This window comes from Polypterus senegalus, chromosome 8 (assembly GCF_016835505.1).
Source record: "Polypterus senegalus isolate Bchr_013 chromosome 8, ASM1683550v1, whole genome shotgun sequence".
In the NCBI taxonomy this organism is placed as follows: Eukaryota; Metazoa; Chordata; class Cladistia; order Polypteriformes; family Polypteridae; genus Polypterus; species Polypterus senegalus.
In genome coordinates this window covers 157,323,686-157,337,078 of record NC_053161.1, presented here as the reverse complement: position 1 = coordinate 157,337,078, position 13,393 = coordinate 157,323,686, and the positions used below count along the sequence as shown (strand labels likewise).

At 40.7% G+C, this 13,393-nt stretch overlaps 1 protein-coding gene across 1 annotated transcript in view; it reads right to left on the bottom strand.

The window, feature by feature from the left end:
- Nucleotides 1–13,393, bottom strand: part of LOC120534640 — a 120,430-nt gene that overhangs the window by 18,207 nt on the left and 88,830 nt on the right. The window contains exon 9 of the mRNA XM_039762231.1: nucleotides 1,598–2,016. Coding sequence (XP_039618165.1) covers nucleotides 1,598–2,016 — 419 coding nt within the window. The remainder of the gene's footprint in view (nucleotides 1–1,597; nucleotides 2,017–13,393) is intronic.

Genomic DNA, 13,393 nt, shown 5'->3' with positions numbered 1-13,393 from the left:
CAATGCATTAGCCATTAGTTATTTGTGCAAAGAGGGTTAAAGGAATACAACCTTATGTCACTTAAGATAATTTTTGCCAACCTTTTTTGGAGGATTATGGGTTCAATCAGAAAGATACACTATATGGACAAACGTTATTGGGACGCCTGACCATTACACCAACAGGGACTTTAATGACATTGCATTCAAATACATAGACTATAATAATGGAGTTGATCCCCTTTTTTGCAGTAATAACAGCTTCAGCTCTTCTTGGAAGGCTTTCCACAAGATTTTGGGGTGTTTCTGTGGGAAATTTGTGCCCATTCATTCTGTAGAGCATTTGTAAGGTCAGACACTGTTGGATGAGAAGGCCTGGCTCGCAGTCTCTGTTCCAGTTCATCCCAAAGGTGTTCAATGCGGTTGAAGTGAGGGCTCTGTGCAGGCCAGTCAAGTTCTTCCATACCATACTCATCCATGCATGTCTTTATGGACTTGGCCTTTCAGTATTTTGATACTGGAACAGAAAAGGGCCTTCCCCAAACTGTTTCCACAAAGTTGGAAGCATAGCATTGTCCAAAACGGCTTGGTATGCTGATGTATTAAGAATGCCCATTGCTAGAAGGGGTCTAGCCCAAACCCTGAACAACAGTCGCACACCATTATCCCTCCTCCACCACCAAACTTCACAGTTGGCAAAATGCAGTTCAGGCAGGTAATGTTCAAACCCAGACTCGCCCATAGCGAGATTTGTCACTCCATAGAACACGTTTCCACTGCTCCACAGTCTAGTGGTCACTCCATCCTTTGCTTGGCATTGAACTTGGTGATGTGAGGCTTGCATGCAGCTGCTCATCCATGGAAACCCATTCTGTGAAGTTTTTGTGCTTACATTAATGCCAGTGGAACTTTGAAACTCTTTAGCTATGGAATCAGCAGAGCATTTGCAAGTGTCACACACCGTGCAACTTAGTAGTCGTTGACCCAACTCTGTGACTATATGTGGTCTTTTGCTTCGTGGCCGAGTTGACGCTGTTCCTAAACACTTCACTACCACTTTAATACCACTTACTGTGCAATATCCAGCAGGGATGAAATTTCACGAACCGTCTCATTGCAAAGGTGGCATCCTTTCAGAGTACCACACTTGAAGTCGCAGAGCTCTTCTGAATGACCCAATTTGTTTCACAAATGTTTCTAAATGGAGACTGCATGGCTAGGTGTTTGATTTTATAGACCTATGGTGGTGGGTCTGATTGAAACACCTCAATTTAATAATTGAGAGGTGTGTCCCAATACTTTTGTCCATATAGTGCATTTTATTGTATATCCTTCATCTGCCACAACTTCCTTTGTGTGCTTTTAATGCCTACAATCAGAAGGCATCCATGCCATAGTACTGATTAATGATGGTCTGCGGTCATTATTAATAGTGTCAGAGAAAACAAAAATAATATATTTTGCCCAAAACAATGACTTCATTTTAAAACTGGCAACTGTGTTATTAGGTGTTCATCACTTTTAGCTTTTCTGTTCAGAATTCATTTCTAAGTTCAATGAAAAGAGAGGCAAACAGCTTGTTCAGGTAAAGCTTAATGTAATTTATTTCAACTCTTACCTTCTTCAGAATGCATTGAACACGATGCCGTCTCACTCTTCACCACGTTGTAATCCAAAGCTTCAGTCTTCACCTGGACAGCCTGACGTCTGCTTTCCAGTGTGCCTGTTCCAGTCACTTCCTCATCTTGACAGACATGCTGAGTGACAGGCTCGGATTTAACGTCTTCTTCCTTGACCCAGTTAATAATTTCATTTTTTTGCAAGTCGGTGGTAACAGATGTTGGCTCCGACTCTTCTTTAATAACTACTGGCTCCCACTTACAGTCCTCTTCTTTCTTAATGCCATAAATCATCACCTGATGTTGGACTGAATCCCATTTACAGTCTTCTTCCTTTATGTCCACATTTCGTTTGTTCTCCATAGTAGACATGGAAAGGCAGCTCCTGTGTAGTGCCAGATTCCGCCCTTTGTTGTGTTATGTGTACCTTATTATTAAAGCCTCCTTGACAGATGGCCTTCCCTCGACATCTTAATCTGACTCTCCAGCAGAGAAAGTGGGTTACCTGACAACGGCCAACTTGTCCAGCTAACAAGAAAGGAAAGTGACCTGGCAGGTTGGCTTTCAAATTTGTCTCACTGACCACTGAGATAAACTGAGGGTCTTACCCCAGGTACAACACTTACAGGCATATAAAGTTTCTCAGCTCATCAGCAGGTGAGGTGAGCGTCAGCTTGATAACACTCCATGTACAAAACACACCAGCCAATCACAGTGAACACAAGTTGTTTTCTTCACTGTGATTGGATAATATAGTTGGTAAACGATTATCTGTTGAGCTGCTTATTGGCACACTATGAGAATGCTGCTGCTCTTTCTCTGGTTCTTTCCATATGCTGTAAAGATAAAACTCCACAGTGCAGGACAATCCAAAATATCAACTGACAAGTAGCACAGCAGACTCTAAAGTGGCAACGCCAGTGTGCACAGCAGGTTGCATAGAACTTGTCATAACTCTTCTCTTCTGAGGTCAGCTTGACATTTATATTCCATTTCTAGGAGCTCATGGAGAGCTGGACACGTCCCTCCATTTTGTATATGACACCATCTCTCTTACTCTGTAGATAGAAAAGAGTAAAGTATATTTAGAAATGCACCAAAAAAAGCACTGAGCACATTTGAGTCAGATTCTTCAGCCTGCTGCCCTTTTAACCAGTTGAGTCGACTTCACTCGTAGCTTTCTGTGCCTTTTATAACAAGGAGAGCACAACTGCACTCAGTAGTCCAGATTGGCCTCTCAAGTGTGTGTTATGGATACACACATCATTCAGTTAATATTTTTAAACACTTCTTTACACTCTCTGGTACTGCAGATAGTCCCCTTGGACACCCAAGTCTTTCTTGTAATGTGAACTTTAAAACTTCAGATTTCATTGGCTATTTATATATTACTAGCAGATCTGGCACGCTTCGCTGCACGTTTAACCGGCGAGTTTCGGCAGCCGATCATGGTTTTTCCAATCTAGACGTCCTGTCTTTTTCAGATTCTTTTAACCGCCTGGTATCGGCAGCCAATCGCCCTTTTCCCTATCTAGAAATCCTGTCTTCTTTAGATTCGTTTAACCGGCTGATTTTGGCAGCGAATCATTTTTTTTTTTTTCTAACGTAGAAGTCATTTCTTGTTGAGATTCGTTTAATCGCCTGGTTTTGGCAGCCAAGCGCTTTTTTTCCAACCTAGAAGACCTCTCTTGAGATCCGTTTAATGGCCTCGTTGATTGCATGTCTTCCAAGGTAGTTTCAATATTAAATTTCTTGCACGGAGCCTTCTCCTCTTTTATGAGTGACTGTGTTAATGTCGCATGTACTAAACAGTAAATTAGTAAAGGAGAAAGAACTAAACATTAAGGAAAAAGAACGGCAAGACCGCGTCAGCTGCGGAGCTTAGCTCAGAGCGAAATGAAGTGAATGGGAGGGGAGATGATCACGTGACTCCCCCACCCGCCTTAACTCTCAATCCCTCCACAAACACAGTCTCTCGGATCCCAACTCTCCTTTATAGATAGATAGATAGATAGAACTTTTGCTGAAGTGCATACATTTAAACTTCACTTGTTATATATCAGTACACCTTTAGGGGTTTTACTGTCTGCAGGTTATCTGATAAGCCATCGAATTTGCAAATGGAACTCAGTCAGCAGTTACATGTTTTCTTAATCAAGATGATGGACCAGAGTCCTGTCAAAGTGTCGATTCCTGCCTGCACACATCCATCAACTGTGCCCTCAGGCCTGACTCTTACAATTTGACAATCATGATGTACCACATGAGAGACTTTCTGAACATCGCGGTGATCACTGTGCACTCCTGTTCTGGAGTTCCGTTTTTTAAAATAATAGATGCTTGAATTTTGATTATATTTCACTCAGGCAAACAAGATGAACTGAATTTACACGACACTTGCAGAACCAATTGACATCAAATCTTCTTCTCCTCCTGAATCTTGCCAGTAATCTATCACCTTAACACGTGTTTTGGTGGTTTACAACATAAACGTTTCTCCTTCATTTCCACATTATTTTTTTTCTTTTTTGACTTAAGACCAGTAAATGGCTGCGTTGCTTTGGGCCATGTTGATTACTTCATGGCTTGCAAATGAAGATGTGTAAAAAGTTCAAAATCTTTGAGCAATGACATCCATCATATGGACAGGCAGTCAATCAAATGTGTGTAATATCACAGTTACTGAAGCCCTACTTGGAATTTTAACATAAATATGGCTTGTCCGAGGGACCAAAAAAATGGAGACGAGGAAGAGGAGACCGAGACACGTGTTTCATGAATAACACCGATCATTAAATTAAAACCCATCCAGGCCAACATCTACACTTTGACATGGCTGATTTTCTGTAAGCTTTATCTAAAGACTATAATCCAGACACTTGCGATCAATTTTATTTTCTATCATACCTTGTTCTATTTGGTATTATTTGTTAAAACACCACTTTGCTTTTACATTTTCTATAGTTTGTTCTTGATTCTAGAGTGATTGAAATAATATTTGAAAACAGCATACACAGTATATTAGAATATTAGAACAATCTAGACGAGAACAGGCCATTCAGCCCAACAAAGCTCGCCAGTCCTATCCACAAGTTCAGTTTTGAAAGTCCCTAACGTCTTACTGTCTACAACACTACTTGGTAGCTTATTCCAAGCGTCTGTGGTTCTTTGTGTAAAGAAAAACTTCCTAATGTTTGTGCGAAATTTACCCTTAACAAGTTTCCAACTGTGTCCCCGTGTTCTTGATGAACTCATTTTAAAGTCATCGTCTCGATCCGCTGTACTAATTCCCTTTATAATTTTAAACACTTCAATCAGGTCGCCTCTTAATCTTTCTTCTTTTGCTTAAACTTTTAATCTTTCCTCATAATTCAACCCCTGTAGTCCTGGAATCAGCCTAGTCGCTCTTCTCTGGACCTTTTCTAGTGCTGCTATGTCCTTTTGTAACCTGGAGACCAAAACTGCACACAGTACTCAAGATGAGGCCTCACCAGTGCATTATAAAGGTTGAGCAGAACCTCCTTGGACTTGTACTCGACAGATCAAGGTGCTATATATCCTGACATTCTGTTAGCCTTCTTAATGGCTTCTGAACACTGTCTGGAGGTCGATTAAGCTTGGAGTCCACTATGACTCCTAAATCCTTCTCATAAGGTGTACTCTTGATTTTCCGACCGCCCATTGTGTATTCAAACCTAATATTTTTACTTCCTATGTGTAATACTTTACATTTACTGAAATTAAATTTCATCTGCCACAAATCTTCCCAAGCCTGTATGCTGTCCAAGTCCTTCTGCAATGATATAACAGATTCCAAATGATCTGCTAATCCACCTATCTTGGTATCATCTGCAAACTTGACCAGCTTGTTACTTATATTCTTATTTAAATTATTTCTATATATTAAAAATAGCAGCGGCCCTAGCACTGTCCCCTGTGGAACGCCACTCTTAACATCGGCCAGTTCTGATGAGGTTCCTCACACCATCACCCTCTGCTTCCTGTGTCTGAGCCAATTCTGCACCCATCTAAAAACATCACCCTGAACTCCCACTTCTTTTAACTTGATGCCCAACCTCTCATGTGGCATCTTATCAAATGCTTTCTGAAAGTCCAGATAAATAATATCATAAGCTCCACTTTGATCGTATCCTTTTGTTGCCTCCTCATAGAATTCCAACAAGTTAGTAAAACACGACCTCCCTCTTCTGAACCCATGCTGACTGTTCACAATAACTCCTGTCCTTGCCATGTGTTGCTCAATCTTATCCTTAATAATTCCTTCCATTAATTTGCCTGTGATGCATGTTAAGCTTACTGGCCTGTAGTTGCTTGGATCTGCCCTGTCACCCTTTTTATATAATGGGATGATATTTGCCATTTTCCAGTCCTTTGGAATCTCTCCAGTGCTCAGTGACTTCCTAAAAATATGTGTCATGGGTTTATATCTGTACTCACTAGCCTCCTTAAGAACACGAGGATAAATATTTCACTGTCTTTATCTTTTAATTCCCCTTTACTATTCCTGATGAACTTGACCTCCTCCTTAACTGTTCTTTTACTACTAAAATACTGAAAGAATCTCTTGGGGTCTTCTTTCGCCTTATCTGCTATATTCCTCTCCAACTGTCTTTTAGCCTCTCTGATATCCTTCTTAATGGTTGCCCTCATGTTCTCATACGCGCTACGATTCACTTTGCAGTCATTAGTCTTATATGCCATATAAAGAAGTTTTTTCAATGTAGCTTTTTTAAAAATCTTTATTAATCCACTGTGGAGTTTTATTTTATTTCCTATTAATTCCAAATGTAGGTATGTATCTGTCCTGCATTACATGTAAAACATTTTTAAACCTGTTCCACTGCTCCTTGACTGTCTCCACATTTACAGGCTTATCCCAGTCTATCCTACTTAGAACTCTTTGAATTTGCAGAACTGACAGACTACCCTTATGTATGTCATTTGTTCCAACGTGGACAATGACAACTGGATCCACCCCCCCACTCTGGCCAAGAGCCCATCCACCCCTACAGGGAGGTCTCTCACCTGTGCTCCCGGAAGGCAACACACCGTGCGAGACTCCCTCTTTCTGGAGCACACCTGCGCTTCAATCCCCCTAATGATTGAGTCCCCAACTATCACTACCTCTCTCTTTTTGGGAACTGGTTTTGAGGTGGCCCGTTGGGGCTCCTCAACCCTGCTGACCTCCTCAGAATTATCAGAGTCACCGTCCAGCTCTGCAAGGACCTGATAATGGATTGATTCATCTAATTCTGGGGTTGATGCCCCCAGACAGTGTGCACCCTTTACCTTACACGCCTTGTGACCCACCTTCTCGCCTGGAATCTCCTCCTGTGCCGCCTTTAGGGTGCAAACTCACTCTCTGTCTCTCTAAAGGACACCTGGGCCAAGTCTGCCAATTTTCTATTACAACTCCTTCTGTTCAGTGACCCTGAGCTCGTGGTGCTGGATCAGCTGGCATCTCCTGCAGATGTAGCCCTCATGGACTATTGGCTCTTCCAAAAAATCATCTAAAAAGTCCAACATCCAACAGGACTTGCATTGCACTGGCCTCATTATTAAAATTTGATTTAGGATTACTAAAACTGCCTTTACCTTTTTTTTTTCTCTTAAAATTAAACGATTTAACTTAAATGGCAACACTAAGAACTGATTCAGCTATTTTACACCTTCTGTCCCATTAAACGTATTGTTCTCCCTTTCAGCTGCCTGCTGTTTGTCCATCTAGGATAGGGGTGTCCAAACTTTTTTCACTGAGGGCCACATACAGAGAAATTTATGAAGGGCTGGGCCACCCACTATTGCTGAGGTATATTGCCTCACCTCCTGTGTATTAAGCTAGCAAAGCAATCAAATATAGGTAAATTATGCTTCATAATTCATAATTGAATATGCTTAAAGAAAAAAAAACAGCATCACAGTTCTCCATTAATGGGTTTTCATTTATTGTATTTCAAAGTGCTCTCAAAACATTCACTCGAGTACAAATCAAAAGCGCCAGCTTCATCGGGCACTTGATGTTTTAAGCTAGCTGACAAATGTTAATTTCGCCGCACAACTGCGTTTCTGGCCAAGTGAACGTTGTTGAATTCCTGCATTTTCTCCGGGCACATTATGCCTGCGATTTTAGTGAGGCACTGTTTTATGAAGGGGTGGCACGGTGGCGCAGTGGTAGCGCTGCTGCCAAGACCCGGGTTCGTTTCCCGAGTCCTCCCTGCGTGGAGTATGCATGTTCTCCCCGTGTTTGTGTGGGTTTCCTCCCAAAGTCATGCAGGTTGGGTGCATTGGCGATCTTAAATTGTCCTAGTGTGTGCTTGGTGTGCGGGTGTATGTGCCCTGCCCGGGGTTTGTTTCTGCCTTGCGCCCTGTGTTGGCTGGGATTGGCTCCAGCAGTTTGACCCTGTGTTAGGATATAGCGGGTTGGACACAGACGGACTGTTTTATGAACTCACCATCTGAGAAAGGTTTTCCGTGAGTTGTACTGCCTCGTAACTGGCTAATGTGGCATTTTCTTGTGTTTTGTTAGCACGAAAAAAATCCTGGTGTTGAACTAGCAGACTAGCTGCAATTTGCATAACTTTCTGTTCTCGCTCGGCACCAGTGTAGGTCGGATATTTGGTTTCGACACACATTATACTCTTTCATCACTGCAATAGTTTCATTGCAAATCAAGACATACTTGCGCTTGACTTCTAGGAAGAAATATTAATTTTCCCCACCATGTCTTAAGTTTTTTTTTTTTTTTTACTCACTTGCTATTCGGCGTTTCTTTGGTTCTACCATTTTGGTCACCCGTAGCAAAATTGTTCTCTGGTTGCGCTTGTTTGTGAAGACGCTGCCTTGATCAAGACAGTAGCGCCACCTTGTGTTAAACCTTAGAACTACAATACAGCTAAGAACAAGTTTCGTGTGTGGGCCATATTTCATTATATTTTTTGAATCAGCTGTGGGCCAATTAAAAATGGAGCACGGGACGCCGGATACCCCTGATCTAGGAGGTTGACTTTACTTTTCTCTGTCTGAGTCCCTAACTTTGCGCTCCTCTTATTCCTTCTTAAAAGCTCTCCACTCGCACTAATTTGTATTCACCCCGGTTAATAAACCCTTTACGCCGTCGCCCACTTAACTGTTCTACCTCAGTTCCACGAAGGACTGTTCAATCTAAAATAAACAAGTAAGTCAAACTTTACTACCGTATCTGCTCCTACAGCCCCTTGTGCCTGATCGACGTCTTAACGCTGACCTGCGCACCGCTGAGCCGCCCCATTTACTGCTTTGAAGTCAGCCGCGGCCTTTGTTTCTTTTTCTTTTAAATTAAGCAGTCGCTGTTACAACGACGCGGTTATTTACTTACAGATGCAGCTATCAGTTACTGCTGCTTTCTACCCTGCCTCCGTCCTCGGTGCTAGTTCGGAGACAGATAACAAGAACACGTAACTTTTCCAAGCGCACCTCCAATCACCCAGTTATTTTTGCTCTTGTGCAAGCGGGAAAAAAAGCTTTAAAAATTCCCACACGGTTCCTTAGCGGCAACCAAAACCCAAGTTTTTAAGAACAAAATGTATTTTTTAATCAACCCTCACACCACAAAAAACGGCCAAAACTCTCAGCAGCCTCTGGCGTTTGCATAGGTCACGTCAGCATGCCTCAGGCACGTCATTTACTAGGACCCAGGCACAGGGTGGCGCACGAAAAACCGAACCATCTCCGACTCCAATGTCTGACGTACGTCAATATATAGAGATGCGCAGTTGGGGCTGCTGACCCCGTCGCGACAACGAGGCTCTGCGATCGCGACGGCACCCGCCTGTATAACAGCTCGAGCCAGCCGGTCGTAGACGGTTCGGTTTTTCGTGCTCCACCCTTTATATTCATACCTCAATGTCATAATTCTGAGGCGGTGTGAAACAGAAAAGACAGAGCAGCATATGTATGGTGACAGTTGCAGGACAAAGTGGACATTACCTATTCTGTTAGGCTTATTCGCCCACCAGGCCGGTTAAGAAAGCAGATTTAACTGGGATGCACAAAACCCCAACTTGCATTCAAAACTAACTGGACCAAACCCCATCTTGAATCAGGATCTGCCCAGACTTCATCAGGTAACAAAAGGTGTGAATCAGATGATCTTTCCTGAAGACCCTCTGCAGACTTCTTGAACCAGAAGGCACAAAATGGACTTAAGCAAGGACAAAGAGCTGAAAACCAATGAAAGAAAATTCTGATGGACAGAAGAACTCACCCTAACAAGGACACACTGATTTTGTAACTGGAAGTGAATTTAATCCAATCAGGAGAAGTTATACATTCCCTTCAAATTAGTTATGCTCATCCCATCTGGGACTATTTCTCTTGGGACACCTTCACTAAAGTCTATTGGGATTCTCTCTGGTTACCCTCTCAGAAGTGGGAAATCTGAAAAATGACCTTCTGAAACTTCTCTTTGAAAACTACAAGCTGTTCTCTATATGGGGAGCAGACATTGGCAGTCTCTCTGTCAAGCCAAGTAGTGGGCTAAAAAAAAAACTTAGAAGCAGCCATTACTTCAAGAAGGGAAGGGAGTTTAAAGAGTGTCTAAAAACTCTTGTGCCAGAAAGAGTCGAAAACGACACGGTGAAGGGCTTAGCTAACAGAAGCACTGCACACTATGAATAAAGGATCATGCAGCAAAGAGAGAGAGAGAGAGAGTGCACCGCACTTCACGTGAACCTGGAGCAGCAACAACTCCACAAAACATCAGACATCATAAAACTGTTTCTCAGATAAAGTAGACTTCTTAATAGCACTCTAAACACCCAGCCACCCTGTTACGTTTGTCTGTCTGAGTCAAGCCTTATAAATATATTTTTTGGATCTTAGTACTAGGGTGTTGTACCCTGTTAGCCATTATGAATGTAGTGAGAAGTCAAGCAGAATGACCCCTTTTATTGGTTAACTAACTAAAAAGTTTACAATAGGCAAGCCTTCGAGGCAACTCAGGCCCCTTCTTCAGGCAAGACGTAATCCTGAGTTTCCTCGAAAGCTCACATATTGTAATTTGTTTACTTAGTTAACCAATAAAAGGGGTGATTCTGCTTGACTTCTCACTACTTTTTTGGATCTTGTAATTTTAGTATTGTAGTACGTTTTTTCAAAAGAAATTTCCTTTTCCGATACATTCAAGTTGCCTTTTTTGACGATGTTTCAATAGTGACAGGCAACATTCCGCTCCTGCAGTGCATTACTGCCATCTTCTGTTCTGGAGGAGTTACGGTATATAATGTAAATACTTTCAAATGCAAACAAAATCTGATACGACTCTGTAGTCTAAGAGGCTTTCACAGTAAAAAAAAAAAATTCAGCATATTTAACGGTAAAAAATACTGTAAATGGTGAAAGTAAAAGACCTTTCTGAAAAAAAGGAAAGTTACCTTATGTTCTACCTGTATATCTTAAATACATTTCATTATTTTTTACAACCAAGTTCTGTAAAATCGATATTTTTCTACCTTCGAAACATGCTAAATACCGTTTACTCATGCATTACAATTACACTGAAAAAATCTGTTAATTTTACGTGTAAAACTGTTAAATAGCGAAGGTAAACAACCGTAAAATGTAAAACGGTAAAGCGCTGTTTCAGTAAAAGCGAAGTTACAATATTTGCATAAGGACACGCCCCCTCTTACCATATTGTTCCTGGTGAACTGCATACCTTTGAATAGTAGGGCAAAAAAAACTTAAACACAGGTAGCAGATTTATTTTTCCCTGCGTGCTGAATGTTTTTTGAGGTTATGGAAGCTGATTTATGGTTGGCTGTATTGAATAAGCTGGCACACCTGTAGGACACCACACACCACAAAAGCAAACTTTTCTTCCCCACCAGACAATGCGCCTTAGCTTTCTTAAACATTGAATTGTTTTGAATTAAAATGGTACTTGTTTGTTATTGGCTGTTATTACTTTACTGATCTAAACTGCATACTGGGGTTTGACCCTGGCAATACTTTCTAATGGTTTATTGATTGGCATAGTTATTACACTACATGAGTTTCTGGTTATGGTTAAACATTCCATTCTGTTGGAATGTGTTGCAAAGAAAAACGTTTTTTACAACAAAGTTATACCTTAGACCTAAAAATATTGTCACCTTATTTATTACAGTAAAAGTTTGGCATCAAATGGTTTCACTCACAACATCCAAAGAACGAAATTTTAACATTTCAAAATACATTTTAATAAACAAATTCAGCACAATGTTTTATTCACATTTTATTTCTAATCTCGGCAGCACTCCCCAAAACTCAGAATTTTGAACTTCACATAAGATCTGCTTCCTGAATCCCATCTTTATGTTCTGATTTTTATACTCAAATAAGAATACTTTTAATTCCCGATAGATAACTGCAGCAAAATGTCACAATCTACAGGCACTTAAGGTGTGGCAGTTTTTAAAACAAAAATCTTATTTGTGACAATTCTGTTGATACTAACATGCGCTGGAAGCCACACTAAAAGTAACGGATAGCATAAAATGCAGAATTTCCACTATAATGTCACACAATCTGTGGCTTTTACCTGCATCACGTCTTCGATGTCAGTCTATCATGCAGTTATCACATTTCTATAAATTGTATTATTCTGTGTCTTAAAACAAGTGGGCTTCAGTTACCCTGATAAAAGTCTAAAGGCCGGAGAGCACCTCAAACAACAGAGAAAGGTAAGGTACAGAAAGGAGGAAATTTTGCCAGATTATTAGATTAATTGCCGGTACTGCTGAAATAATGAACTAAGTTAAAATTCATCTTTCCATTTCCAACATTTATTGGCATCCCTCTGAGTGGGCATGATACATCACACTCATTCCTTGTTAATTATTCATTATCAATATATTATCACTTTATCTTGCCATATGTATAGCAGGACTTATTTGAATTCTTCAGTGTCATAATTTTGCAAAAGTGAGGGAAAAAGGCTACAGCAATTAATGAACAGGTGTCATTTTGTAGCGAGGCTACATGGTAATAGTGTTGTCAATGTTAGTGCTAAGTGCGTTTTGTTCCCATCGTCCCGTTTGCTGTTTATGTGTGCGTCAGTGAATGTCGTCCCCGTAAATACAGGGAGGACGGATGATGGAAAGAGACCACAGCCCCAAGATGGAAAGCACCTGCTTTCAATCACAATTACAGCTGCCTCATTACTACAGTATATAAACAATCAGGAGGGAACAGGAAAGGAGACGGAGATTTTCATTTTCACGACTACCTGCTGTTTTCCACATCGTGCTTTTGGTAACCGGTTTGTTTTTCATTCCGCCGGACTTGCTTCAACTCCCTCATCGCTAGAGACCCCGGTGTCGGACTTCATCATCCACCACAAGCCGAGGATTCACGGTGAGGTTGTTCCATTTGTTCCAGGAAATACAAACGCATCACATATCTGTTGACCAGTCATCCGCATTCAGGACAGTTTTATACTCGGACTCAAGTTCACGATCATTCATTCCGTAGTTCATTCATTATTGTTTGTTACATGTTACAGGGGCAAGGGAGGGTTTGTTGTGTAAATATATGGTGGTGTCACCTTGTTGCTTTGGTGGAGGGATACAGATATATCTATATATCTATCTATTTATATATATATATATATTTATATATATATATATATATATATATATATATATATCTATTTATATATATATATATATATTTATATATATATATATATATATATATATTTTTAATGTGTGAAAGTTGTATTTTTTGTTATTTAATTAACTTCACATATCTGCTTT